Source organism: Pelophylax lessonae, assembly GCF_965119305.1.
Source record: "Pelophylax lessonae genome assembly, chromosome: 7".
In the NCBI taxonomy this organism is placed as follows: domain Eukaryota; kingdom Metazoa; phylum Chordata; class Amphibia; order Anura; family Ranidae; genus Pelophylax; species Pelophylax lessonae.
In genome coordinates this window covers 291,481,988-291,509,284 of record NC_138774.1, presented here as the reverse complement: position 1 = coordinate 291,509,284, position 27,297 = coordinate 291,481,988, and the positions used below count along the sequence as shown (strand labels likewise).

General features: G+C 43.8%; 1 protein-coding gene across 3 annotated transcripts in view; it reads right to left on the bottom strand.

Annotated features, from left to right (window-relative positions):
* The window catches only part of DRP2 (dystrophin related protein 2), a 121,041-nt gene that overhangs the window by 42,467 nt on the left and 51,277 nt on the right, over positions 1-27,297 (bottom strand). For all 3 annotated transcript variants that reach the window (XM_082263338.1, XM_082263339.1, XM_082263340.1), the window contains 7 exons: positions 25,231-25,292; positions 22,777-22,851; positions 19,989-20,190; positions 16,915-17,000; positions 14,930-15,087; positions 8,866-9,032; positions 2,673-2,784 (listed from right to left, as the gene is read on the bottom strand). In XM_082263338.1, the coding sequence (XP_082119464.1) occupies positions 2,673-2,784; positions 8,866-9,032; positions 14,930-15,087; positions 16,915-17,000; positions 19,989-20,190; positions 22,777-22,851; positions 25,231-25,292 (862 nt within the window). The remainder of the gene's footprint in view (positions 1-2,672; positions 2,785-8,865; positions 9,033-14,929; positions 15,088-16,914; positions 17,001-19,988; positions 20,191-22,776; positions 22,852-25,230; positions 25,293-27,297) is intronic.

Genomic DNA, 27,297 nt, shown 5'->3' with positions numbered 1-27,297 from the left:
TATATATATATATATATATATATATATGTATGTATATATATATATATATATATATATATATATATATATATATATATATATATATGTGTATGTATATCTATATATATATATATATATAGCAATAAATCATAGATAATATAATAAGATGGGATACATTTATTACATAACACGCTACCTAACCCCCACTTTTGCTTAGTTGTTGATGTGATCTTGATTTATATTTATTTTATATCGCTTTAAGAAGTTGCGTTCAATAAAAAGGTTTCCCTTTTGCAGGTTCAAGTGGTATATCAATAAATAGCAATAAATTAAACATAATATAATAAAATGGGATACAATTATAACATAACCCACTACTTAACCCTACTCTTGTTTAGTTATTGATATGATATTGATTGATATTTTATTTTGCTTTAAGAAGCAACATTCAATAAAAAGATTTCCCTTTTGCAGGTTCAAGTAGTATATATATATATATATATATATATATGTATATATATGTATATATGTGTATGTATATATATATATATAGCATCTATAATCTGTTGTTTTTTTTTTTATATTATCTCTTCTAGTCCATTAAGAAACTGGACCTTTTGCAGCCCTCTGAAACCTGTTGGTTTTATTTTTTTTAAGAAAAAAAAAAAAAACATTAAAAATAAAATTTATATAAAATAGAATGCTTTAAAAAATAAAAATACATTTATTGAAAATATTTTTTTTAAATACATTTATAAATAAATGTATTTAAATAAATATATATTTTCACCAAGGAAGAAAGAAAAAAGGCAGTTGTATATAATCCATAAATAAATAAAAGTTTCAAATAAAATGAAATCCAATACATTATGTATTGGATTTATTTTTATTTGAAACTTTTATTTATTTATGGATTATATACAACTGCCTTTTTGCTTTCTTCCTTGGTCTAAAAGTGCCCCTATTCTCCAGCGCCCCATTCCTTTCCTTCCGCTCACACATTAGAACTGAGAAAGCTATACTTGTATTAGAGGCGAAATGCGTCCAACATTACAGGACCAGTCCAGTTGAATGTATCTGTCTATGGCAGTGTTTCTCAACCAGGGTTGCATGAAACCCTAGGGTTCCTCCAGAGGTTGCTAGGGGTTCCTTGAGCAATGGGCAGTTTCTGCCTCTCAGATAAGTTCCCCCGACACCATTGATCTTTTTAGCTATCTGTAAGAAGGTAATTCTTCCCCATGTCCACAAGTGTAAGGAGCATTCATCCATTGTATCGTGAGTTGTAGGTATAGTCATTTTTAGCGGGGGCTCCCTGAGACCTGAAAATTATTTCAAGGGTTCCTCTGGGTTGAAAAAGTTGGAGAAAGGCTGGCCTATGGGCTCCCTTTAAAATAAATAATGTTGAGTAATATTCCATGATTGGATTTTCTCGGGTTACTTATTTTATTTCTATAAATCTTTTCTGGACTATTTACAACTGCCTTTTTGCTTTCTTCCTTGGTCAAAAAGTGGATCTCCAAGCCAACCTACGACCTCTGTGCTCGAGCGCCCTATTCCTTTCCTTCGGCTCACATGTTAGAACTGACAAAGCCACTTGGATTAGAGTAGAAATGTGTCCAACATTACAGGACCAGTTCAGTTGAATGGGTCTGTCTATGGCAGTGTTTCTCAACCAGGGTTCCTCCAGAGGTTGCTAGGGGTTCCTTGAGCAATGGGCATTTCTGCCTCTCAGATAAGTTCCCCCTGACACCATTCATCTTTTTAGCTATCTGGAAGAAGGTAATTAATTCTTCCCAATGTCCACAAATGTAAAGAGAGTTCATCCCACGGACCATCACACTAATGTATCGTGAGTTGTAGGCATAGTCCTCTTTAGCAGGGGTTCCCTGAGACCTGAAAATTATTTCAAGGGTTCCTCTGTGTTGGATAGGTTGAGAAAGGCTGGTCTATGGGCTCCCTTTAAAATGAATAATGTTCAGTAATATTCCATGATTGGATTTTCTCGGTTTACTTACTTTATTTCTATAAATCTTTTCTGGACTATTTACAACTGCCTTTTTGCTTTCTTCCTTGGTCAAAAAGTGGATCTCCAAGCCAACCTACGACCTCCAAGCCAACCTACGACCTCTGCTCACATGTTAGAACTGAGGAAGCTACTTGGATTAGAGGTGAAACGCGTTCAACATTACAGGACAAGTCCAGTTTTTTGTGTGTCTATCTATAGCAGTGATGGCGAACCTTCGCACCCCAGATGTGTTGGAACTACATTTCCCATGATGCTCATGCACTCTGCAGTGTAGTTTAGCATCATGGGAAATGTAGTTCCAAAACATCTTGGAAAACAAGGTTCGCCATCACTGGTCTATAGGCTCCCTCTACATTAAATAACATTGTGTAATATTCTATGATTGGATTTATTTGATTTACTTATTGTATATTTTATTTCTTTTACTTCTATAAATCTTTTATGGACTATATACAACTGCCTTTGTTGCTTCCTTCATTGGCCAAAAAGTGGAACTGCAAGCCAAACTATGACCCCTTGTTTTCCAGTGCCCCATTCCTTTCCTTCCCCTCACATGTTACAATGGAGGAAGTCACTTGGATTAGAGGCGAAATGCGTCGAACATTACAAGACCATTCCAGTTTGAATATGTCTATGCTCTCCCTTAAAAAAAAAAAATAGAAAATACCGTTGTGTAATATTCCATGATTGGATAATGGAGTTTGCTTCCTTTGCTTGCTTGCCCAGTAAGGAAACAGGTCTGGCAAATATCCACTCCAAATTGTTTCAGGCTCCGGTACCTGAAAACAGGAAATACATTTGGAAAAAAAATTAATACTGCGCTAAAGTCTGAATGAGAGTCCAGAGTGAAGATTCAAGCGAAGGCAATTTATTGTATATATGTTAAGCAATTTTTTTAACCAAGATTCCTATAAGGTTGCTAGGGGTTCCTTTAGCAGTAGTGGGCTGTTCTGCTGTTGTCAGGACCTGGATCATCTGCTGGTGCCACTCTGCTTCCCAAAGGGGGGAGTTTTTATTTCCAGTGTCCACCAGCAGGTGTCTCCCAGCAACCAGCAGATCCCAGTTATCAGCTCCACCTGGTTCTGGCTGGTGGGAGGATATTTAGTCCCTTCTTTTGCTGTTACACCTTGCTCCAGTATTTTGCTTGCTGCCAGATACTCCTGGCTGTTACCTTATTCCTGCTGTTTGATCATGCTCTTTGCCTCATACTTGTATTGAACCCTGCTTCCTTATCCCTACGAACCCCTCCTCCTGATCCTAGTTTTGCTTCCCCCTTGCTATATGTTCTCACCACCTCCAGTTTTACCTTGCTTTCCTGCGTTCCCTATTTGTATATATGCTATATAGCAGGGGTCTCCAGACTTTCTAAGCAAAGGACCAGTTTACTGTCCTTCAGGCTTTAGGGGGACCGGAATGTGGCTTTCAGAGTAGAAAACATCAGCACCCCATCGCTGCTTTTAATTAGCGGAATAGTGCCCCATTGTTGATATCAGTGCTAAAAATTGTGCCCCATTGATGATGTCAGTAGGGGGAATGGTGCCCCATCATTGGTGTCAATTTGTGGAATAGTGCCCCATTGATGGTGTCACTAGGGGGAATGGTGCCCCGTCATTGGTGTCAGTTTGTGGAATAGTGCCCCATTGATGGTGTCAGTAGGGGGAATGGTGCCCCATCATTGGTGTCAGTTTGTGTAATTGTGTCCCATTGATGGTGTCACTAGGGGGAATGGTGCCCCGTCATTGGTGTCAGTTTGTGGAATAGTGCCCCATTGATGGTGTCAGTAGGGGGAATGGTGCCCCATCATTGGTGTCAGTTTGTGTAATTGTGTCCCATTGATGGTGTCAATAGGGGAATGGTGCCCGTCAATGGTGCCCTCTCATTTGCAACGGACCAGTTTACTGTCCTTCAGGCTTTAGGGGGACCGGAAGGTGGCCAGTGGGAGGAGAAAATGCAGCTGCATCAGCGCCCCATTAGTGCTTTTCAATGAGAGGAATAGTGCCCCATTGTTGATATCAATGAGAAAAATTGTGCCCCATTGATGGTGTCAGTAGGGGGAAGGGTGCCCCATCATTGGTGTCAGTTTATGGAATATTGTCCCATTGATGGTGTCAGTAGGAAGAATGGTGCCCCATCAATGGTGTGAGTTTGTGGAATAGTGCCCCATCAATGGTTTCAGTTTGTGCAATAGTGCCCCATTGATGGTGTCAGTAGGGGGAATGGTGCCCCATCATTGGTGTCAATTTGTGGAATAGTGCCTCATTGATAGTGTCAGTAGGGGGAATGGTGCCCCATCATTGGTGTCAGTTTGTGGAATAGTGCCCCGTTGATGGTGTCAGTAGGGGGAATGGTGCCCTGTCATTGGTGTCAATTAGTGGAATAGTGCCCCATTGATGGTTCCAGTAGGGAAAATGGTGCCCCATCATTGGTGTCAGTTGGTCAAATAGTGCCCCAAGGGCCAGATAAAGGCAAGCAGATGGCCACATCCTGTCCCAGTGCCACAGTTTGGAGACCACTGGTGTATAGTTAGATATAGTTAGGATTTCTGTTATTCTGTTAGGTCATTTAGCTAGGTATTTTGTCACTGGGTTTTTGGTTCACTTATATCCTTGTTTGCTGGTGTTTGTATGTCTTTTGTTTTTAATAAATGCACTTTTATTTATATTTATATAGTCTGGTCCCAGTTTCCTAATGTAGCTATGCAGATTTGGCCATCCTTGCTGCAGATTCCTGACACCTGCCCAAAGCACCAGCATACTTGTCTTAGCTATTGAACCTCTTGAGTAATAGCTGAGCAATGCTACCCATATCTCTTGGGTATTTCTTTGCACTTATGTAATAAAATGTGATGTTATTCATTCATACTGTATAGCAGTCATTCTTAACTAGGGTTCCCCCAGAGATTTCTAGATGTTCCTTGAGTTGTGGCTGATTGACATCACATTTGGTGGAGCCCAGATAGTTCTGGAGCCTCTGCCAGTCTGTTTGATCTAACACAGTCATTCTCAACTAGGGTACCAAGGAACCCTGAGGTTCCCCCAGAGATTGCAAGGGTTTTTTTGAACCATTACTGATTGACCTCCCATTTGATGGTGCCCAGGTAGTTCTGGAGCCACTGACACTATTTTTAATCTAACAGTAATTCTCAACCAGGGTACCAAGGTTCCCTAGGGTTCCTCCAGAGATTGCTAGGGGTTCCTTGAGTTTTGAATGATTGGCCTCCCATTTGATGAAGCCCAGATAGTTCTGGATCCACTGACACTCTTTGTGATATAATACAGTCATTCTAAACCAAGGTGCCAAGGATCCCTAGGGTTCCTCCAGACAATTCTAGGGGTTCCTTGAGTTGTGGATGATTGGCCTCTCATTAGATGAAGCCCTAATAGTTCTGGAGCCACTGACACTCTTTTTGATCTAATACAGTCATTCTCAACCAGGGTACCAAGGAGCCCTAGGGTTCATCCAGAGATTGCTAGGGGTTCCTTGAGTTGTGACTGATTGACATCCCATCTGATAAAGCCCAGACAGTTCTGGAGCCTCTGCCATTCTTTTTTATCTAATACAGTTATTCTCAACCAGCGTACCAAGGAACTCTAGGGTTCCTCCAGAGATTGCTAGGGGTTCCTTGAGTTGTGACTGATTGACATCCCATCTGATGAAGCCCAAACAGTTCTGGAGCCTCTGCCATTCTTTTTGATCTAATACATCCATTCTCAACCAGCGTACCAAGGAGCTCTAGGGTTCCTCCAGAGATTGCTAGGGGTTCCTCGATTTGTGGCTGATTGACCCCCCATTGATGAAGCCCAGATATTTCTGGAGCCACTGCAACACTTTTTTACCAAATACAGTCTGTCATTCTCAACCAGGGTACCAAGGAGCCCTAGGGTTCCTCCAGAGATTGCTAGAGGTTCCTTCAGTTGTGACTGATTGACCTCCCATCTGATAAGGCCCACATAGTTCTGGAGCCACTACAACTCTTTTTGACTAAATACAGTCAGATATTCTCAATCAGGGTACCAAGGAGCCCTAGGGTTCTTCCAGAGATTGCTAGTGGTTCCTTGAGTTGTGACTGATTGACCTCCCATCTGATGAAGCCCAGATAGTTCTGGAGCCACTGCCACTCTTTGTGATCTAATACAGTCATTCTCAACCAGGGTACCAAGTAGCTCTACGGTTCCTCCAGAGATTGCTAGGGTTTCCTCAATTTGTGGCTGGTTGACCTCCCATTTAATGGTGCCCATTAGTTCTTGAGCCAATGCCACTCTTTAATCTACTCTGTCATAAAATGTATGTTTCCTTTAGGGATTACATCATTATTGTGTTTTTTTGCAATATGCATTGAGCAGTTTGCTGTTCTTGGCAGAAATTTCTGTCATGTTGTTGTAAATGTCCTTGCCTTTATCTCTTACTTGTAGTAGGAAATAACAGCATTTTTCTGGCTCATCTTTTCTGTTAAAAGAGAACCTTTAAGGACGTTGTTGAAGCCATTTCCGTCCCTATGAAAACAACTTACATTGTGCCATTTCTCCCTGGGTGGTCGTATGCCAGCAAACTCCATTGTCCATTCAGACCATTATCTTTTCTTGTATTTACACCTCCTTGCGCTGCAAAGATCTTCATCTTTTCACAGCATGTAGTCTATTTTTGCACCCAGCATGGGTTACACATGTTGTGCCTGCTATAAAACTGAGAAGTAAATTCTGAATCTTTGCTAGATTTAGATCTCAATGGACAAAAGGAGGATTGGGAGCCATACACAACCAACTGGTTGGGGTGGGGACTATTTTCTGTGGGCTAAAAGGGCACCACAACGTTACAATGATTGGTAGTCACGTTTGGTAGTCACGTTTCCTAGCCAGCATTTCCCTCCAGCAGCACACACAGCAGTAGCAGCCAGAACCAGCAGTACCCACAGCAGTAGCAGCCAGAACCAGCAGTACCAGCCAGCAGTACCCACAGCACAGTTCAAGCATGCAGTACCAGCTTGAGCCAGCAGTACCCACCAGCAGTACCAGCCAGCTGTACCCATCAGCAGTACCAGCCAGCTGTACCCGCCAGCAGTTCTTTTCAAAACTTACCACCACAAAAAGTCGATTGCGCTCCAGACTGACCGACGCAAACCTGGAAAACCAGTTGCGAGTAGCAACATCATCAATACCAGCTAACCTCACACACCTCACCAAAGAGAAGCAGTTGCAACCATCACATTAGGGGTGAGTTAATTAAATGTTTGACCAAATATAACAGGCTAATTTATAAGTTGATCATTTTGTACGGCCCCCGAATGATTTTATAAATACCGAAATGGCCCTTGGCAGAAAAAAGGTTCCCCACCCCTGCTTTAACAAATGAGCCCAACCCATTTCAGCATTCCAGTCCAGTATTGACTTCCTTGCAGCCCTCTGCATTTGGTTATGTAACATCTCAGAGTCACAAAATTGATGCTGGAAGACTTCACTTTACCAGATGCAGGTCCAAACACCGAGCAGATAGTCATGATATCTTGCAGACCGCATAGACAAGGGACCAATAACTCTTTCTTTTCTTTGACTTGGGTGACCATCTGACAGATTGTAGTTCACACTTGTCAAACACAAGACTCGCCGGGCCATTTCATGTGGCCCTTGCACGTCTCGTACAGCTGTGGCACCCCCACCATGTCATAGCAGTCAGCAGCAGAGAGGAGGAGAGAACTCCCCTGCCATACCCTGCGCTTCTCCGTGCAGCTGCGGAGAGGCTCGTCCTCTCTCCTGCCAGCTGCTGCAGGGGATGTGTCACAATAGAGAACCAGGAAGGGGTCGGGAAATATGTAATTTATCAGCTCCTTCCTTTTCTGAATGGACAGAGTCATAGTCAGTGACATTGTAAAAAAATAAATAAAATAAAATGATAAAAAATAGTACAATAAAAATACCAAAAAATAAAAACTACTGACACCAGTAGGTGAACTTCCAGGATCACAAAGATCACACTTGTGACTGGGCCCTGGCATTCCACCACCGTGGGGAGGCCAAAGATGGCAGGAAGAGGGCCCACTGCAGAACTTGTAAAAGGGTCCCGCTGCGGGACCGTAAAAAAAGGGCCCTGCAACGAGAGTAAAGGGCCCCAGGATCAGTGTGAAGATCCCCAGGCTTGAAGGGAAGGCTGGGGGGCCCTTCATGGTTTCTTGCACCGGGGCCCTGAAGGTTCTGCGTCCAAGAGTCTCTTGAAAGTAGCCATACTTCCCGCAGAAACTACCTCTTGTGGTAGAGAATTCCACAATCCTGTAGCCCTAACAGTAAAGAACCCCCTGCGTTGCCTGAAACGCTTCTCCTCTAATCGCATTGTATGCCCCCGAGTCCTCATGCAATCCTTGCGACTGAATAGCTTTTTTTCTATGCTGAGATCACCATTGAGGTATTTATAAATTGCTATCATGTCCCCTCTCAGATGTCTCTTCTCCAGGGAGAATAAATCAAGCGATTGCAGACGCTCTTCATAATTAAGGTCCTCCAATCCCCTAATTAGTTTAGGTGCCCTTCTCTGGACTCTCTCCAGCTCAAACACAAACACACGAGGACTGGCGACCAGAACTGGACAGAATACTCCAGATGCGGTCGGACCAGAGTTTTATAAAGTGGAAGGATTATAGTCTTACCTCTGGAATACATCCCTTTCTTTATGCAATGTTATATTTGCAATTACCAACTTTCCTTTATGTAATAGGGCTCTGCCATTTTACTTAACCATTTACCCAAGATACATTTGTACCTAAAATTTTTCTTAACTTTGTAATACATTAAAAAAAAACCTTGCAATTCAAATTAGCATATTTTTTTAACAAAGTGTTTTTTAGTTTTAAATTCGAGCAAACACATACCTACCTGAACCCCTTTATAGGACACTGTTTGCAGACTGAACACTTTGTCTGGTGTTTAACTGTCTCAGCCAATGTCACCCGATGTAAAACTGGAAGCCAAACCAATGACTGCGGCTCCAGACATCCCCACTCCAGGAAATGAGACAACTCCAATACGGTGGCACCGCTGGTCTATCATATGGGGAAAAAAAATACATTATTTTTTCTGCAGTATATACAGTGTATATAGAATAAAAAAAAAATACCATGCCAAGAAATAAGAACAGCATTGCATCAGCTGATCAATAAAATTAAATACAAACGGTAGTAGGAGTATGGCCATCAAAACAGATTCAACTTTGGCCAAATAGTCAATCCCTCTTTTACCACGGAGGCAGCGCAGCTTACTTTGTCACCATGGCAACAGAGCAGATCCTTCACCATGACAAAGGGACGGTGATCAATCCATTTGTTGCCATGGTAACAGAACATTTAGCATTTGAAGCAAAGAAGATCCCTCCATTGCCATGGCAAAAACCTGGTACCTCCATTTCCATCACAATTGTGTAGAGCCCTCCATTGCCAGTGTCTACATCAGGGGTCTCCAGACTTTCTAAAGAAAGGGCCAGTTTACTGTCCTTCATACTTGAGGAGGGTCGGACTGTGCCCAATGGGAGTAAACAATGACAGATCTTTGAAATTAGGGGGAAGAATTAGTTGGTGTCATTGGGAGGAATAGTGTTTCAACTTTTTGTTGTCAGTGGAAGGAATTATGCCCCATTGCTGGTGTCAATGGAAGGAATAGTATGGTATCAGTGGGAGGAATAGTGTCCCATCATTGGTATCAGTGGGAGGAATAGTGCCCCATCATTGGTATCAGTGGGAGGAATAGTGTCCCATCATTGGTGTCAGTGGGAGGAATAGTGCCCCATCATTGGTATCAGTGGGAGGAATAGTGCCCCATCATTGGTGTCAGTGGGAGGAATAGTGCCCCATCATTGGTATCAGTGGAAGGAATAGTGTCCCATCATTAGTGTCAGTGGAAGGAATAGTGCCCCATCATTGGTATCAGTGGGAGGAATAGTGTCCTATCATTGGTATCAGTGGGAGGAATAGTGTCCCATCATTGGTATCAGTGGGAGGAATAGTGCCCCATCATTGGTATCAGTGGGAGGAATAGTGCCCCATCATTGGTGTCAGTGGGAGGAATAGTGCCCCATCATTGGTATCAGTGGGAGGAATAGTGCCCCATCATTGGTATCAGTGGAAGGAATAGTGCCCCATCATTGGTATCAGTGGGAGGAATTGTGCCCTTTCATTGGTGTTACATTTGGCAGTCATGAAAATCCTAGGACAAGTTTGGAATTCCTAGGACACATTTGTCAGTAATGGAAGTCCTAGGACACATTTGGCAGTCATGGAAGTACTAGGTCACATTTAGCAGTCATAGAAGACTTAGGACACATTTGGCAGTCATGGAAATCATAGGACACGTTTGGAAGTCATGGGACACATTTGTCAGTCATGGAAGTCCTAGGACACATTTGGCAGTCATAAAAGTCCTAGGACATAATTTGGCAGTGGTGGAAGTCCTAGGACACATTTGGCAGTCGTAGAAGTCCAAGGACACATTTGGCAGTCATAGAATTCCTAGGACACATTTGGCAGTCGTAGAATTCCTAGGACACATTTGGCAGTCGTAGAAGTCCAAGAACACATTTGGGAGTCGTAGAAGTCCAAGGACACATTTGGCAGTCGTGGAAGTCCTAGGAAACATTTGGAAGTCCTAAAAGTCCTGGGAAACATTTGGCAGTCAAAGAAGTCCTAGAACACATTTGGCAGTCGTAGAAGACTTAGGACACATTTAGCAGTCATAGAAGACTTAGGACACATTTGGCAGTCATGGAAACCATAGGACACGTTTGAAAGTCATGGGACACATTTGTCAGTCATGGAAGTCCTAGGACACATTTGGCAGTCATGGAAGTCCTAGGACACATTTGGCAGTCATGGAAGTCCTAGGACACATTTGGCAGTCATGGAAGTCCAAGGACACATTTGGCAGTGGTGGAAGTCCTAGGACACATTTGGCAGTGGTGGAAGTCGTAAGACACATTTGGCAGTCGTAGAAGTCCAAGGACACATTTGGCAGTGGTAGAAGTCCAAGGACACATTTGGCAGTCGTAGAAGTCCAAGGACACATTTGGCAGTGGTGGAAGTCCTAGGACACATTTGGCAGTGGTGGAAGTCCTAGGACACATTTGGCAGTGGTGGAAGTCCTAGGACACATTTTGCAGTCAAAGAAGCCCTAGGACACATTCTACTCCACCTTACCTTTTTTAAATACAGATTAGAGAATGTGACGCACCTCACTACCTGAAGAATTATTGAGCACTAAAAGTTTTTTGGGGTGCCAACCCTTTTTCAATCTAACAAAAACAAAATAAATATATAGCTATACTCTATGCATACACTTTAAAGCTTTTGGGGAGGGCTAGTCTGTGCTAATAAGAGGAAGAGAATTAGACACAATGTAGCAGCTCTATGGAGTCTCCATGACAACACAGATCTAACAGCATGAAGTCATCTCGGAAAGAATCTTTCTGGCAGTAAAATAAAGCAGAATAATAAGACGAAGGTTACTTTTCATGCAAGGTGGCAGCCTTCAAGGTTACTGTGCAATTGTAGGATGAATACATTTTTGTACTGTTAATTTATAAACAGCTGTGTATCATGAAGACGGGAGAGAATTGTCTCACCGAGACTAACAACTTGTAAAATTGGTGTGACAGTTGTTACAATGTAATAGACGGACTCTTCACAGCTTGTTACACGGGGTTTGTTTCTTCCCTTCCCCGTTGCTAAAATGTCTAAGAAATCTGTAGTTTCTGCAGATTATAACTAGGTTCGGAAAGTTTAAAATAGAAAGAATCGGCTGCATCTCTAATTATTTTTTTGGTGACCTTGAAGGTATCTAAACGTCCTATTCCCTTAACCACTTTACCACCGGAGTATTTTGCTGTCTTACGTCCGGGCCACTTTTTGCGATTCGGCACTGTGCGACTTTAACTGACAATTGCGCGGTCATGCAACGCCGTACCCAAACGAAATTTACGTCCTTTTTTCCCACAAACAGAGCTTTCTTTTGGTGGTATTTGATCATCTCTGCGATTTTGATTTTTTGCGATATTAATAAAAAAAGCGACACTTTTGAAAAAATAACAATATTTTTCTACTTTGACAGTTAAAAAATATCCAATATATTAAATTTTTGTCATATATTTAGGCCAAAATGTATTTAGCTACATGTCTTTGACAAAAAAATTCTCAATGCGCGTATTTTTAACCGCTTTAAGACCGGAAGGTTTTACCCCATTCCTGACCAGGCCATATTTTGCGATTCGGCACTGCGTGACTTTAACAGACAGTTGCGCGGTCGTGCGACACTGTACCCAAATTAAATTGATGCCCTTTTTCCCCCCACAAACAGAGCTTTCTTTTGGTGGTATTTGATCACCTGTGCAATTTTTACTTTTTGCGCTATAAACAAAAAAAGAGCGACAATTTTGCAAAAATAACAATATTTTTCACATTTTTTTATATGAAATTCCCCCCAAAAAAATGTAAAAATCAAAAGTTTTTAACATTTTCGCCCAATTTGTTTTATGCTACATATGTTTGGTAAAAAAAAATTGCAAAAAGCGTATTTTGATTGGTTTGCGCAAATGTTATCGCGTTTACTAATAAAGGGAAAGATTTTTGTCATTTTTGTTGTTTTTTTTTTTAACGCGTAATGGCGGCGATCTGCGATTTTTTTGCGGTACCGCGAGATTGCGGTTGACAGATCGGACCCTTGACTGACATTTTTGACACTTTTGGGGTTACCAGTGACATTACTGCAGTAATCAGTGCTATACATATGCACTGTTACTGTAAAAATGACACTGGGAGGGAAGGGGTTAACTTTATTTGAGAGGGAGGGGCTGTGTGTGTCCCTAGGCGCGTGCTTCTAACTGTGATTGGCTGTGGGTTGATCTGTAGAAACAGTGATCAACGGTCCTGCATAGTAGAACCGGGTGATCACAGTTTCTACACAGGGGAGAATGACAGGCGGCTTGTTTACACTAGCCGCCTGCCTTTCTCCCTCTCCCCCGACGATCGCAGAGTGACCGGCGGACATCATGTCCGCCGGTCACACGCGCGGGGGGGTCCGTGATAGACCCTCACAGGCTAGCGACGTAGATCTACGTCACTTTGCCTGTGAGGGGCTGACTGCCGACGTAAATCGACGTTAGGCAGTCGGCAAGTGGTTAAAGCGGAGATCCGGGCACAAAAACATTTTTTCATTGAACATACCCCCATGACAGTCAGAGCTAGTACATAATAATGGATAGCCTCTGATCTGTCCCGGTTCGCACTTACCTGCAAGAAGAAATACTCACTTATAAAATTTCTTCTCCAGCGTTGCTATCTCTGTTGTGGGCAGCTGAAGCCGGCGCGATCCTCTTCTGCATCCTCTTCCGCGTCTTCTTCTCCCAGAATGCGACGGCACCGGCCCCTCTCGTCACTTCCGGTGCGGCGCCGCATTCCTACACAGCTTCTGGGCATGCCCAGAAGCTGTTTAGCAGGGAATGCGGCGTCGCACCGGAAGTTACGAGCGGGGCCGGTGCCGTCGCATTGATTCCTGGGAGCGATGGCGTTCAGCTCCCAGGAAAAATTGCAAACCGGAAGTCGGTCGCGGCCACAGAGGGAGGAAGTGGAAAATAGGTGAGTATTTCTTTTTACAATTACAAGGTAAGTAAAAAAAATAATAATCCTAACTATCCAATTCCTTTTCAGGTGAAGAAGAGCAAGCGGATGGCCACAAAATCGATTAGGTCGATTTTGTGCCCGGAACTCCGCTTTAAAGATTTTTGAACCAAAAAATGCCAATAAAATTGGACCTAGAGTCAACCCATTCCACATGTATCTCATTTACAATGATACATGTGGAATAGGTTGGGCATTTGTGAAGTCAGGTACTGATGTTGGGTCTCAAAGTTGGCGTTATAATTAATGCCAAAATGTTTAGTTGGTGCTCCCCAAATTATCACTGACTGTGGAAACTTCACACTGGATCTCATGCAACTTGGGTTCTGTGTCTCTCCACTCTTCCTCCAGACTCTGGGACTGTGATCTCCAAATGAAATCCAACATTTTCCACAGTCAGTTACGATTTGGGGAGCCGTGTCCTCTGCTGGAGTTGGCCCACTGTGTTTTATCAAGTCCAAAGTCAGCGCAGCCCTCTAGCAGGAAATTCTAGAGCACTTCATGCTTCTCTCTGCTGACCAGCTTTATGGAGATGCTGATTTCATTTTCCAGCAGGAGTTGGCACCGCCCACACTGCCAAATCTACCAATACCTGGTCACATGATATGGTGTCACTGTGCTTGATTGGTCAGCAAACTCACCTGACCTAAACCCCATAGAGAATCTGTGGGGGATTGTCAAAAGGGAGATGAGAGACACCAGACCCAACAATGCAGAGGTGGTGAAGGCTGCTATGAAAGAAACCTGAGCTTCCATAACACCTCAGCAGTGCCACAGGCTGATCGCCTCCATGCCACGCCGCATTGATGCAAAAGGAGCCCCGACCAAGTATTGAGGGCATCCTATACTGTACATGGAAAGACTTTTCACAAAGTCAACATTTCTGTATTTAAAATCCTTTTTTATTTATGTAATATTCAAATTTTCTGAGATACTAAATTTTGGGGTGTCACTCGCTGTAAGCCATAATCATCCACGTTAAAAGAAAGAAATGCTTGAAATATATCACTCTGTGTGTAAAGCATCTATATAAAATATAGGAGTTTATGGTTCGTTCCCGGGTTTCGGCACCAAAAAAAATAAATAAAAAATAGGAGTGTCACTTTTTGAATTTAATTACTGAAATAAATTAACTTTTTGATAATATTCTAATTTTATGAGATGCACTTGTATAACTCCATATTAATGCTCATGTTTTTGGAAATGGAATGTCAAACAAATATTATATATATATATATTACTATATACGGAGCTAGAAATGATTCAGTGTGCTTACTTACAAATCGGAAACAGCTCCTAACGCTGGGCTCAACATTACTTCCCCCAAAGGCTGCAACTTCTCCAAGTTGTCTCGGTATCTGGATGGCTTCATGCAGAAGAAGGCCTAGCTGCTTCTGGTCACATGTTCCATCGGGTTTCGCTACCTGTGAAAATAAATCTGAAAGAAAAGTTGCTTGTTCAAAAGTTGTCAAAAAAAAAAAAAAATGGACCACAGCACTCGTATGGTCTGCGCACTGACAGGCTGACCCCCCACCCCTTCAACCTCTGCAGCAATGCTGGCAGCACTCATACGTCTATTTCCCAAAGACAACCTCTGGATATGACGCTGAGCACTGCACTCAACTTCTTTGGTTGACCATGGCGAGGCCTGTTCTGAGTGGAACCTGTCCTGTTAAACCACTGTATGGTCTTGGCCACCGTGCTGCAGCTCAGTTTCCGGGTCTTGGCAATCTTCTTATAGCCTAGGTCATCTTCATGTAGAGCAACAATTCTTTTTTCAAATTCTCAGTTCTTTGCCATGAGGTGCCATGTTGAACTTCCAGTGACCAGTATGAGAGAGTGAGAGCGATAACACCAAATCTAACACACCTGTTTCCCATTCACACCTGAGACCTTGTAACACTAACGAGTCACATGACACCGGGGAGGGAAAATGGCTAATTGGGCCCAATTTGGACATTTTCACTTTGGGGTGTACTCACTTTTGTTGCCAGCGGTTTAGACATTAACCACTTGCCGACCGCCGCCCGACTATATACGGCGGCGGTCAGCCCCTCCCAGGCAAAGTGACGTACCGGTACTAGCCTTTGAGCGAATAGGGGGCGAGCGCGCGCCGCCGGAGGCGCGCTCCCGCCCCCGCTCGTACCCGAAGAACCCGATGTCCGCCGGTCACTCGCGATCGTCGGGTAGAGAGGGAGAAAGGCAGGAGGCTAATGTAAACAAAGCCGCCTGTCATTCTCCCCTGTGTAAAAGCACTGATCACTCGGTCCTGCTATGTAGGACCGTTGATCTGTGCTATTACACCACTAGCCACATCCAATGACAGTTAGAATCACGCCCCTAGGGACACACTTAACCCCTCCCTCTTCAATAAAGTTAACCCTTTAACTGCCAGTATCATTATTACAGTAACAGTGCATATGTATAGCACTGATTACTGTAGTAATGTCACTGGTACCCCCAAAAGTGTCAAAAATGTCAGTCAAGGGTCCGATCTGTCCGCCGCAATGTCGCAGTACCGCAAAAAAAATCGCAGATCGCCGCCATTGCTCGTTTAAAAAAAAAACAACAAAAATGACAAAAATCTTTCCCTTTGTTAGTAAACGCAATAACTTTTGCGCAAAGCAATCAAAATACGCTTATTGTGATTTTTTTTACCAAGCATATGTAGCAGAAAACAAATTGGCCAAAAATGTTAAAAAAAATTAGATTTTTCGATTTTTTTGGGGAATTTCATACAAAAAAATTTGAAAAATATTGTTATTTTTGCAAAATTGACGCTGTTTTTTTGTTTATAGCGCATGATCAAAAAATCGCACAGGTGATCAAATACCACCAAAAGAAAGCTCTGTTTGTGGGAAAAAAAGGACGTCAAATTCGTTTAGGTACAGCGTCGCACGGCCGCGCAATTGTCCGTTAAAGTCACGCAGTGCTGAATCACAAAATAGGGCCTGGTCAGGAAGGGGGTAAAATCTTCCGGGGCTTAAGTGGTTAATTTGTGAAAAGATCATAGCCAGTTGGGGGGGCAGCACGTCCCCAAACCCGCCACATAACTGTAGATGTGGAGGCGGGGCCATAACCAATCCCATTTTAATCCCGCCCCTCCCTCCCCCTTCTCCCTGCTTACTCCCTGCTTACTTAGAATAGGGACCTTGAGACTTTATTGACCAGCCCCCTTACACTTGTCTTTGTATTTTCCCCTTGTAATATTTCAATTTTGAAAAATCTATGTATTGACTGTTCACTCATACAATGGATTACTTACATTCTAGTTTTCCCTTGACATCACTGTTACACAAACACGCTATTCCAGCTTTGAAGGAAAGAACCCTGATTCGTCCATTGCGGGCACTAAGGAGACAGAAAGGAATGGGAAGCAATTCATTTGTAATGTTCTAGATGAGTTGGTATCATAAAAGATTACATAGGGCTTCAAAATAACTTTCAGGATTTATTTTTTGTGGCTTTAATTATGTTTTTTTAAGTCTATCTCCTGGTGCAAAACGGAATGCCCCTTCTACCCCCGTCCCAATCCCGCCATTTTTTTTTAAATCAAGTACGATTTTATTGAGATGTCACAACCATAGACATATGACAAGAATAAAGAAAATATTGCACAATCATTCCATTGCAGAATACCGAATACCACTTCCATTCCCCATAAGAATATTATAAGGCTGACCCCCCCACCCCTTCAACCTCTGCAGCAATGCTGGCAGCACTCATACGTCTATTTCTGAAAGACAACCTCTGGATATGACGCTGAGCCGTGCACTCAACTTCTTTTATCGACCATGGTGAGGCCTGTTCTGAGTGGAACCTGTCCTGTTAAACCGCTGTATGGTCTTGGCCACCGTGCTGCAGCTCAGTTTCAGGGTCTTGGTAAAACGGAATGCCCCTTCTACCGCCCACCCCAATCCCACCATTTTTTTTAAAACCAAGTAAGATTTTATTGAGATGTGACAACCATAGACATATGACAAGAATAAAGAAAATATTGCACAATCATTCCATTGCAGAATACCAAACACCAGTTCCATTCCCCATAAGAACAGTAAACGTAATCAAATTATAGTACATGACCCTGAAGACATAGTGAACAATAATACAGGCAATCAACATGAGAGAGAGGTTTCATCATATACACATTAACCCAGTAAGCCCAGGAAAGATAACCGCCCAAGCGATGAGCCCTCCGCTACGCCCCCGCAAGACACCAAGGCAATGCGTTCCACAATTTAAAGTGGGATCCTGACCAACACTAGGTCAGTCGGTGCTAGCCCCAGGGTAGCTGGCCAACCTCTCCACACTCTTTCAAACTTTGAGTAGCTGCCTCTGTGTTGATAGGTGGAGAACCTAGTCACATGGGGGGATCTGGTAGGAGCGAAGCCTAGTCACATGCGGTGGAATCTTGTAGGAGGGAAGCCTAGTCACATGGGGGGGGGGATCTGGTAGGAGGGAAGCCTAGTCACATGGGGGGGGGATCTGATAGGAAGGAAGCCTAGTCACATGGGGGGGATCTGGCAGGAAGGAAGCCTAGTCATATGGGGGGGATCTGGTAGGGGGGAAGCCTAGTCACATGGGGGGGGATCTGGTAGGAGGGAAGCCTAGTCACATGGGGGGGATCTGGTAGAAGGAAAGCCTAGTCACAAGGGGGGGGATCTGGTAGGAGGGAAGCCTAGTCACATGGGGGGGGATCTGGTAGAAGGGAAGCCTAGTCACATGGGGGGGGATCTGGTAGAAGGAAAGCCTAGTCACAAGGGGGGGGGGAATCTGGTAGGAGGGAAGCCTTTTCGCATGGGGGGTCTGGTAGGAGGGAAGCCTAGTCACATGGGGGGGATCTGGTAGAAGGAAAGCCTAGTCACCAGGGGGGGGAATCTGGTAGGAGGGAAGCCTAGTCACATGGGGGGGGATCTGGTAGAAGGGAAGCCTAGTCACATGGGGGGGGGATCTGGTAGAAGGAAAGCCTAGTCACAAGGGGGGGGGAATCTGGTAGGAGGGAAGCCTTTTCGCATGGGGGGTCTGGTAGGAGGGAAGCCTAGTCACATGGGGGGGATCTGGTAGAAGGAAAGCCTAGTCACAAGGGGGGGGAATCTGGTAGGAGGGAAGCCTAGTCACATGGGGGGGATCTGGTAGAAGGGAAGCCTAGTCACATGGGGGGGATCTGGTAGAAGGAAAGCCTAGTCACAAGGGGGGGAATCTGGTAGGAGGGAAGCCTTTTCGCATGGGGGGTCTGGTAGGAGGGAAGCCTAGTCACATGGGGGGGATCTGGTAGAAGGAAAGCCTAGTCACAAGGGGGGGGAATCTGGTAGGAGGGAAGCCTTTTTGCATGGGGGGTCTGGTAGGAGGGAAGCCTAGTCACATGGGGGGGATCTGGTAGGAGGGAAGCCAAGTCACATGGGGGGGATCTGGTAGAAGGGAAGCCTAGTCACATGGGGGGATCTGGTAGAAGGAAAGCCTAGTCACAAGGGGGGGGAATCTGGTAGGAGGGAAGCCTTTTCGCATGGGGGGTCTGGTAGGAGGGAAGCCTAGTCACATGGGGGGGGATCTGGTAGGAGGGAAGCCAAGTCACATGGGGGGGGGGATCTGGTAAGAGGGAAGCCTAGTCATATTCTTAGCACTGAACTCATCTGTCTAATCCACATATTGAGTGTTGGGAGTGTGGGAGAGGTCCAATGTAGCAGCACTTGAAGATGGCACTTGCACCAACTTCTAAGGAACCCTTGTATGAGTCTGTGCGGAGATCGAGCTGGGGAAATAATGTGAACTCGTCTGTTACAAAAAGATTGGGCTTTGGACCATTCAGTGTGGTGATTGGTGTTTATCGCGGCTCCTTGCTGAATGTATAGACCACCCAGAGAGTGGTACCACGCCACCAGCAGGATTCCATTGGTGTTCCCATCATTTGTTGGATGCCTATATATACCTTGGTTCTGGTAAGCGTTTAGTGTGCTTGTAGCATGCGGCACTAACCGTGGATGAAGTCACAGTAATTGGTGGTGGATTCTTTTTCCTGCACTTGGCACCCTACATTGGACTTTGCTGTTCTTTTTGGCCATTATATATTTATTTAGTTTATTTAACATAGATTTTATGTTTGCCTTATGGAACATTCATCATTGATTGTTTAATGTTCACACGGTATTGGATGATTTTTATCTCAGTTTATTGGTATTGCTTTTTATAAGTTTGATTTATCATCAACACATCAATTTAGCGCGGCTCTTCCTTTACATTTACTTTTTGGTGTTTCCCACTACAGCTGCAGCTTTATTACACATTTTTTTATTTATTTCTGTGCTTAGCGCGGTTATTCTTTTATATTATTTAAGGGCATACCCATCAAAGACGTTCAGTAACCAGTTGAGGGCCAGGTCCACACACAAAGGAACGTTGACCAACAGTCCGCGCTCTTCTTCTAACCGTTCATACAGAGAGCTCAGGCAGCGAATGACATCGAGCACGTCCAGGGAGCGTTCCGCAGATTGCAGGATGTCACAGCTGAAGATCTGGGTGACCAGGGGAAGGGTGACGAGGTCCACTGAGGAAGATGGATAAAGGAAGAATAAAGAGAAAACATGAATAAAATGGTTACATTGGCCTTGGTCCGCCATTTTTTAATGCATGACAATTTTTCTTGAACCATCTATGGCCTGCTTTAGTCACATTAAGCTAGAGTTGTTCTGTAATGCTGAAGACAGAATTCATTATCCTGGTATATACCATCCATTGTAATGAGGACCATAAAGACCTGTACAACGGAGATACCAATCAACCACTCAACGGCTAGCCCAACAAAGAAGGGTGAACTCTTCATTATTCATGGTGTCATTCAAAGATGCCGCACTCCTAAGCAGCCCGTGTACTGGATCAGTACAAGAAAGTGGCCTCAGCCTAGGCTCCTCCCAGGCCTTCCTAACTGACGCATTTCGCCCTGCCTACAGGGCTTAGTCCTAGAGGTCCTCTGTGAGCAGGGTGAGATGGGGCTGCTTAGGAGTGTGGCTTTTTTGAATCACACTTTGTACAGCAGGCTAGGATGGGCACCACAGATGTAAAAGGGGGCACTCCGATGGGGACCCTGTTCTAAGGGGGCACCCTGATCAGGGACCCTGATGTAAGGGGGCATCCCGATCAGGGAACCTGATGTAAGGAGGCACCTTGATGGAGATCCTGATGTAAGTGGGCACCTCGAGCCCCTCGATGGGGACCCTGATCTAAGGAGGCACTCTGATGGGGACCCTGACATAAGGGGTCACCTCGATGGGGACCCTGATGTAAGCGGGCACCCAAATTGGGACCCTGATGTAAGGGGGAACCTCGATGGGGACCCTGATCTAAGGAGGCACTCTGATGGGGACCCTGATGTAAGGGGGCACCTCGATAGGGACCCTGATGTAAGGGGGCACCCCGATGGGGACCCTGATGTAAGCAGGCATCCCGATTGGGATCCTGATGTAAGGGGGCACCTCGATGGGGACCCTGATGTAAGAGGGCACCTCTATGGGGACCCTGATGTAAGGGAGCACCCCGATGGGGACCCTGATGTATGCGGGTACCTCGATAGGGACCCTGAAGTAAGGGGGCACTCCGAAGGGGACCCTGATGTAAGTGCAGCTTATTAATGCAGCTTTATCAAAGTACATCAGTTAAGGAGAAAATTTACTTATTTGCAAAATTTTGTAACAGTAACTAGAAAAACATAATTTTTTCTCAAAAATGTTCTAAAAATATTTTTTAATTTGTTTTGCAAAATAAAAGACCCAGTAGTGAATAAACACCACCAGAAGAAAGCTCTATCGGTCTCAAAAAAATACTAAAAATTTCATATGGGTACAATGTTGTATGACCGCGTAAGGGGGCACTCTGATGGGGACCTTGATTGTAGAGGGGGCATTCCAATGGGGTCCCTGATGTAAGGAGGCACTCTGATTGGTACCCTGATGTAAGAGGGGAATCTGATGGGGACCCTGATGTAAGGAGGTACTCTGATGGGGACCCTGATGTAAGGGGGGAATCTGATGGGGACCCTGATCTAAGGGGGGAATCTGATGGGGACCCTGATGTATGGGGGGAATCTGATGGGGACCCTGACGTAAGGGACCCTGATGTAAGGGGGCACTCTGATGGGGACCCTGATGCTAGGAGGCATTCTGATGGGGACCCTTATGTAAGGGGGGAATCTGATGGGGACCCTGATGCACTCTGATGGGGACCCTGATGTAAGGGGGGAATCTGATGGGGACCCTGATGTAAGGGGGAAATCTGATGGGGACCTTGATGCTAGGAGGCACTCTGATGGAGACCCTGATGTAAAGGGGGAATCTGATGGGAACCCTAAAGTAAGGGGAACTCTGCTGGGGACCCTGATGCAAGGAGGCACTCTGAAAGGGACCCTGATGCAAGGAGGCACTCTGATGGGGACCCTGATGCAAGGAGGCACTCTGATGGGGACCCTGATGCAAGGAGGCACTCTGATGGGGACCCTAATGTAAGGGGGGGGCTCTGATGGGGACCCTGATGTAAGGGGGGACTCTGATGGGGACCCTGATGTAAGGGGGGACTCTGACGGGGACCCTGATGTAAGAGGGGACTCTGACGGGGACCCTGATGTAAGGGGGGCTCTGGTGAGTATTCATGATGTACAGGAGGACTCTGATAGGGACACCTAAAATAATGGGAAACAAGTTCAGTTTTATCACCCTAATCTAACGACAGCCTAATACATTCTAGTGTTTCCCAGATCATGACAATGTGTCACACAGTGTCCCACAGACAATACCGGACTTTTTTTTTAATTGCACCCCCATATAATGTAGGCCAGATCCAGCCTGGTTACCCATGGGGCTATAAAAGCTGGGCTACGTACCTGACACCTATTAGAACTAAGGAAGAAGCTTGGTTGGATAGCAATTCATCTTCAACAGTTGAGTGTGACCAAGGACTACTAAGTAAACTGTGGCCAGCTTAGTGATATCCTGCCCATCGTTCCCTATACCACCAACAGGACAGTTGGAACATGGGAAGGCACCTTTTTTGTAGCTATTTTTTAATGTAGAAACTAAAAAGGTACAATTAGGGGTTGAGAAGTGAATCTTAAATACCAAAGTCCAACCATTCCAGTACTTACATCTCAGCGCCTTCTGCACTCTGCGCAGCTTCATTGCCGTCCGGTAGGCGGAGAACTTTATGTTGTTTAGATCTCCTGAAAAATGAAAAATAATAATTAAAAAAAAAAAACTAGCCTGCTGCATAATTTTTTCACTTTGATTTTTGAGGTGTCTTTGAATTCAGCCCTCTGTAGAGTGATAATTTTCATTTCCATCAAACAATGTGGCATCCTTTCCTTCCTAATACATTGCCCAGTCCATACCAGTATAGATCCTAACACATTATCAAGTCCATACCAGTATAGATCCTAACACATTACCCAGTCCATACCAGTATAGATCCTAACACATTACCCAGTCCATACCAGTATAGACCATAACACATTACCCAGTCCAAATCAGTATGGATCCTAACACATTACCCAGTTCATACCAGTATAGATCCTAACACATTACCCAGTCCATACCAGTATAGATTCTAACACATTACCCAGCCCATACCAGTATAGAACCGAACACATTACCCAGTCCATACCAGTATAGATCCTAACATATTACCCAGCCCATACCAGTATATAGCCTAACACATTACCCAGTCCATACCAGTATAGATTCTAACACATTACCCAGCCCATACCAGTATAGATCCTAACACATTACCCAGTCCATACCATTATAGATCCTAACATATTACCCAGCCCATACCAGTATATAGCCTAACACATTACCCAGTCCATACCAGTATAGATCCTAACACATTACCCAGTTCATACCAGTATAGATTCTAACACATTACCCAGCCCATACCAGTATATAGCCTAACACATTACCCAGTCCATACCAGTATAGATCCTAAAACATTACCCAGTCCATATCAGTATAGATCCTAACACATTACCCAGCCCATACCAGTATATAGCCTAACACATTACCCAGTCCATGCCAGTATAGATCCTAACACATTACCCAGTCCATACCAGTATAGATCCTAAAACATTACCCAGTCCAAATCAGTATAGATCCTAACACATTACCCAGTCCATACCAGTATAGATCCTAACATATTACCCAGCCCATACCAGTATAGATCCCAACACATTACTCAGTCCATACCATTTTAAATCCTAACACATTACCCAGTCCATACCAGTATAGATCCCAACACATTACCCAGTCCATACCATTTTAAATCCTAACACATTACCCAGTCCATACCAGTATAGATCCTAACACATTACCCAGCCCATACCAGTATAGATCCCAACACATTACTCAGTCCATACCATTTTAAATCCTACCACATTACCCAGTCCATACCAGTATAGATCCCAACACATTACCCCGTCCATACCAGTATAGATCCCAACACATTACCCCGTCCATACCAGTATAGATCCTAACACATTACCCAGTCCATACCAGTATAGATCCCAACACATTACCCAGTCCATACCAGTATAGATCCCAACACATTACCCAGTGCATACCAGTATAGATCCTAACACAATACCCAGTACATACCAGTATAGATCCTAACACATTACCCAGTCCATACCAGTATAGATCCTAACACATTACCCAGTCCATACCAGTATAGATCCTAACACATTACCCAGTCCATACCAGTATAGATCCCAACACATTACCCAGTCCATACCAGTATAGATCCTAACACATTACCCAGTCCATACCAGTATAGATCCTAACACATTACCCAGTCCATACCAGTATAGATCCTAACACATTACCCAGTCCATACCAGTATAGATATGAGGCATGACATTTCTCCCCATTTAGATCTGATGTGTTATCAAAGGGTTCCTTTCATTTTTTTGATCAGTGTATTACTATATATATATATATATATATATATATTACTCTTTTTTTTTCTCTATTCCTACTTTCCTCTAGCGAGGGAAAAAAAGTTACAATGTATAATTTCCTCCTTACAGAGGAGAGGCAATACGGGGTTGGGTTCCATTCGCACTGATCACTATGATTGGCCATACCAATGATCACATGATCCTTCTGGCTTCCAACTGTTAGTCTGAGACCAGGAGCTGTTGGTGACGCTGCGATCTTGGTACTAGTGGAACGCAATGGTGCACACTCCTAGCACAATTAAATGCCGCTTATAAACAGCACCACTGAATAAAGCCAAAGCTGTGTGAATCCTTTGTGATAACATTTGTAAATAGCCTCCATCAGGGCCGGGACAAGAGGTGGGCAGGAGGGGAAGCTGCCCTGGGTGCAATGGGTTATTGCAAAGATGGCCCTAACCCTAAAGTAAGGGGGGGGGGGGAGGCGCAGTTTGGCATATTTGCCCTTGTCCTGGCACTGGACTCCATAGAGGTGACATCAAAGTAACCAACGCATACTGGCGCTATTAAATGTAGCCTAGGCTCAATGACCTTTAGCCATTAAAAGATTTAGAGAACTGCATGGTGATAGACAATGGCGGGCGCATGACTTACCCAGTGCCTGGTACAGCTCGGTCATTTTTGGATGATCCCAGCACGTCGTCTGTGCCTGGTGACTAGACAGGAAAAAAATTAAATCATCAACTTAAGACCTCCCACTGTATATAAAGCAAGCGTAAACCCAATCACTAAAATCTATTATAATAAATATAATTTCAAAAGTTATTTTTAACCACTTTAAGACCAGGCCTATATTTGACACTTTGTGTTTACAGGTTAAAATAATTTTTTTTCGCTAGAAAACTACTTAGAACCCCCAAACATTATATATATATATATATATATATATATATATATACACATATATATATATATATATATATACACATATACATATATATATATATATATGTAATATATATCTGTAATATATATATATATATGTAATATATATATATATATATATGTAATATATATATATTTATATATATATTTATTTTGTTAGCAGAGACCCTAGAGAAGAAAATGGAGATCGCTGCAATATTTTTTTATCACACCGTATTTGAGCAGCGGTCATCCAAACGCAATTGTTTTTGAAAAAAATTCATTTTTTTAATTAAAAAATAAGAAAACAGTAAAGTTTGCCCAATTTTTTTTCTATAATGTGAAAGATAATGTTACGCCGACTAAATAGATACCCAACATGCCATGCTTAAAAATTGCGCACGCTCGTGGAATTGGCGACAAACATTGGTACTTAAAAAATCCCCATAGGCGACAATTTAAAAATTTCTACAGGATACCAGTTTAGAGTTAAAGAGGAGGTTTAGGGATAAAATTATTTCTATCGCTCTAACGATCGCGGCGATACCTCATATGTGTGGTTTGAACACCGTTTACATATGTAGGCGGGACTTGCGTATGCGTTTGCTTGTGCGCGCAAGCTAACGGGGATGGGGCGCTTTAATTTTTTTTTTCCTATTTATTTTATCTATTATTTTTTATTTTTACACAGTTTTTTTTTTTTTTTTTTTAATATTTGATCATTTTTATATCTATTACAAGGAATGTAAACATCCTTTGTAATAGAAATAAGCAGGACGGGATCTCTTTAATGTGAGATCTGGGGGTCAAAAAGACCTCACACCTCACATCTACACTAAAAAATAAAAAAAAAAAAAAGTCATTTTTTTATCATGAAAAAAAAAAATGGCTCTTTAAATCGGTTGCTAGGAGACGACGTTTGACGTCACTCCGGTCCTCCAAGACCATAGAGTTGAGTGGGGGCTATCTTGCCCTCACTTGACTACTTGCCTGTGAGGAATGCGGACCGGATCGTTTTTCCCACTGAGGGGGCACCTCTCCCGCCACACCGTAAGGGTGATCCCGCGGTGAATCCACCGCTGGGACCACCCTTATATGAAAGAGGACCGCCCACTGTTTCAAAAAATACCAGGGTTATGGCAGCTATCTGCTGCCATAACCCCGGTATTTAACGTCAAATTACCGACGTAAATCGGCGGCGGGCGGTCCGGAAGTGGTTAAATAAAAAATTCTGGTGATCCTGCCATGAAGGTCCTTGTTCAGGCCTTTCCTGTTGTATGGTGACAACGTCCAGTACCCTGTCTGCCAACTGTGCTCCTACGTTGTCACCCTATAGGCTTCTGGTGGAGACTACAAGCTGATGCGGATTGTGAAGGTATGTTCCATTGTTCATCAAGAGACCCGCCCGAGGAACACCATACAGATGGCATGCATGCAAGAAGACAGGAAGCAGTTGTTAAGAGGCCGCAGGGGATCAGCAGCTCTGAGATGCAAGTGTAGCACCCTCCTAGGTAGGTGCTAGTGAGAAAGTATAGTTTGAGCTCTGTCTGCTTACCAGAGGGGCTGCAGGTAAATCTATATTGTTCTCTGCCTACCAGAGAGCAGGATTGGTTAGTGAGGTCTTCTCATTGTGCTCAGGGTGCAATTCATTCAGTCTAGAGAGTCCAATAGGGAGGCATGTTGGACAGTGGGAGGAAACCTGACGAATGGGTGCATGGGCTTTTGATACAGTCCTGACGAATGGCAGAGGGAAAGTCGCCTAGGTGCATGCTGGGATACTGTATAAAAGCCAGGAGC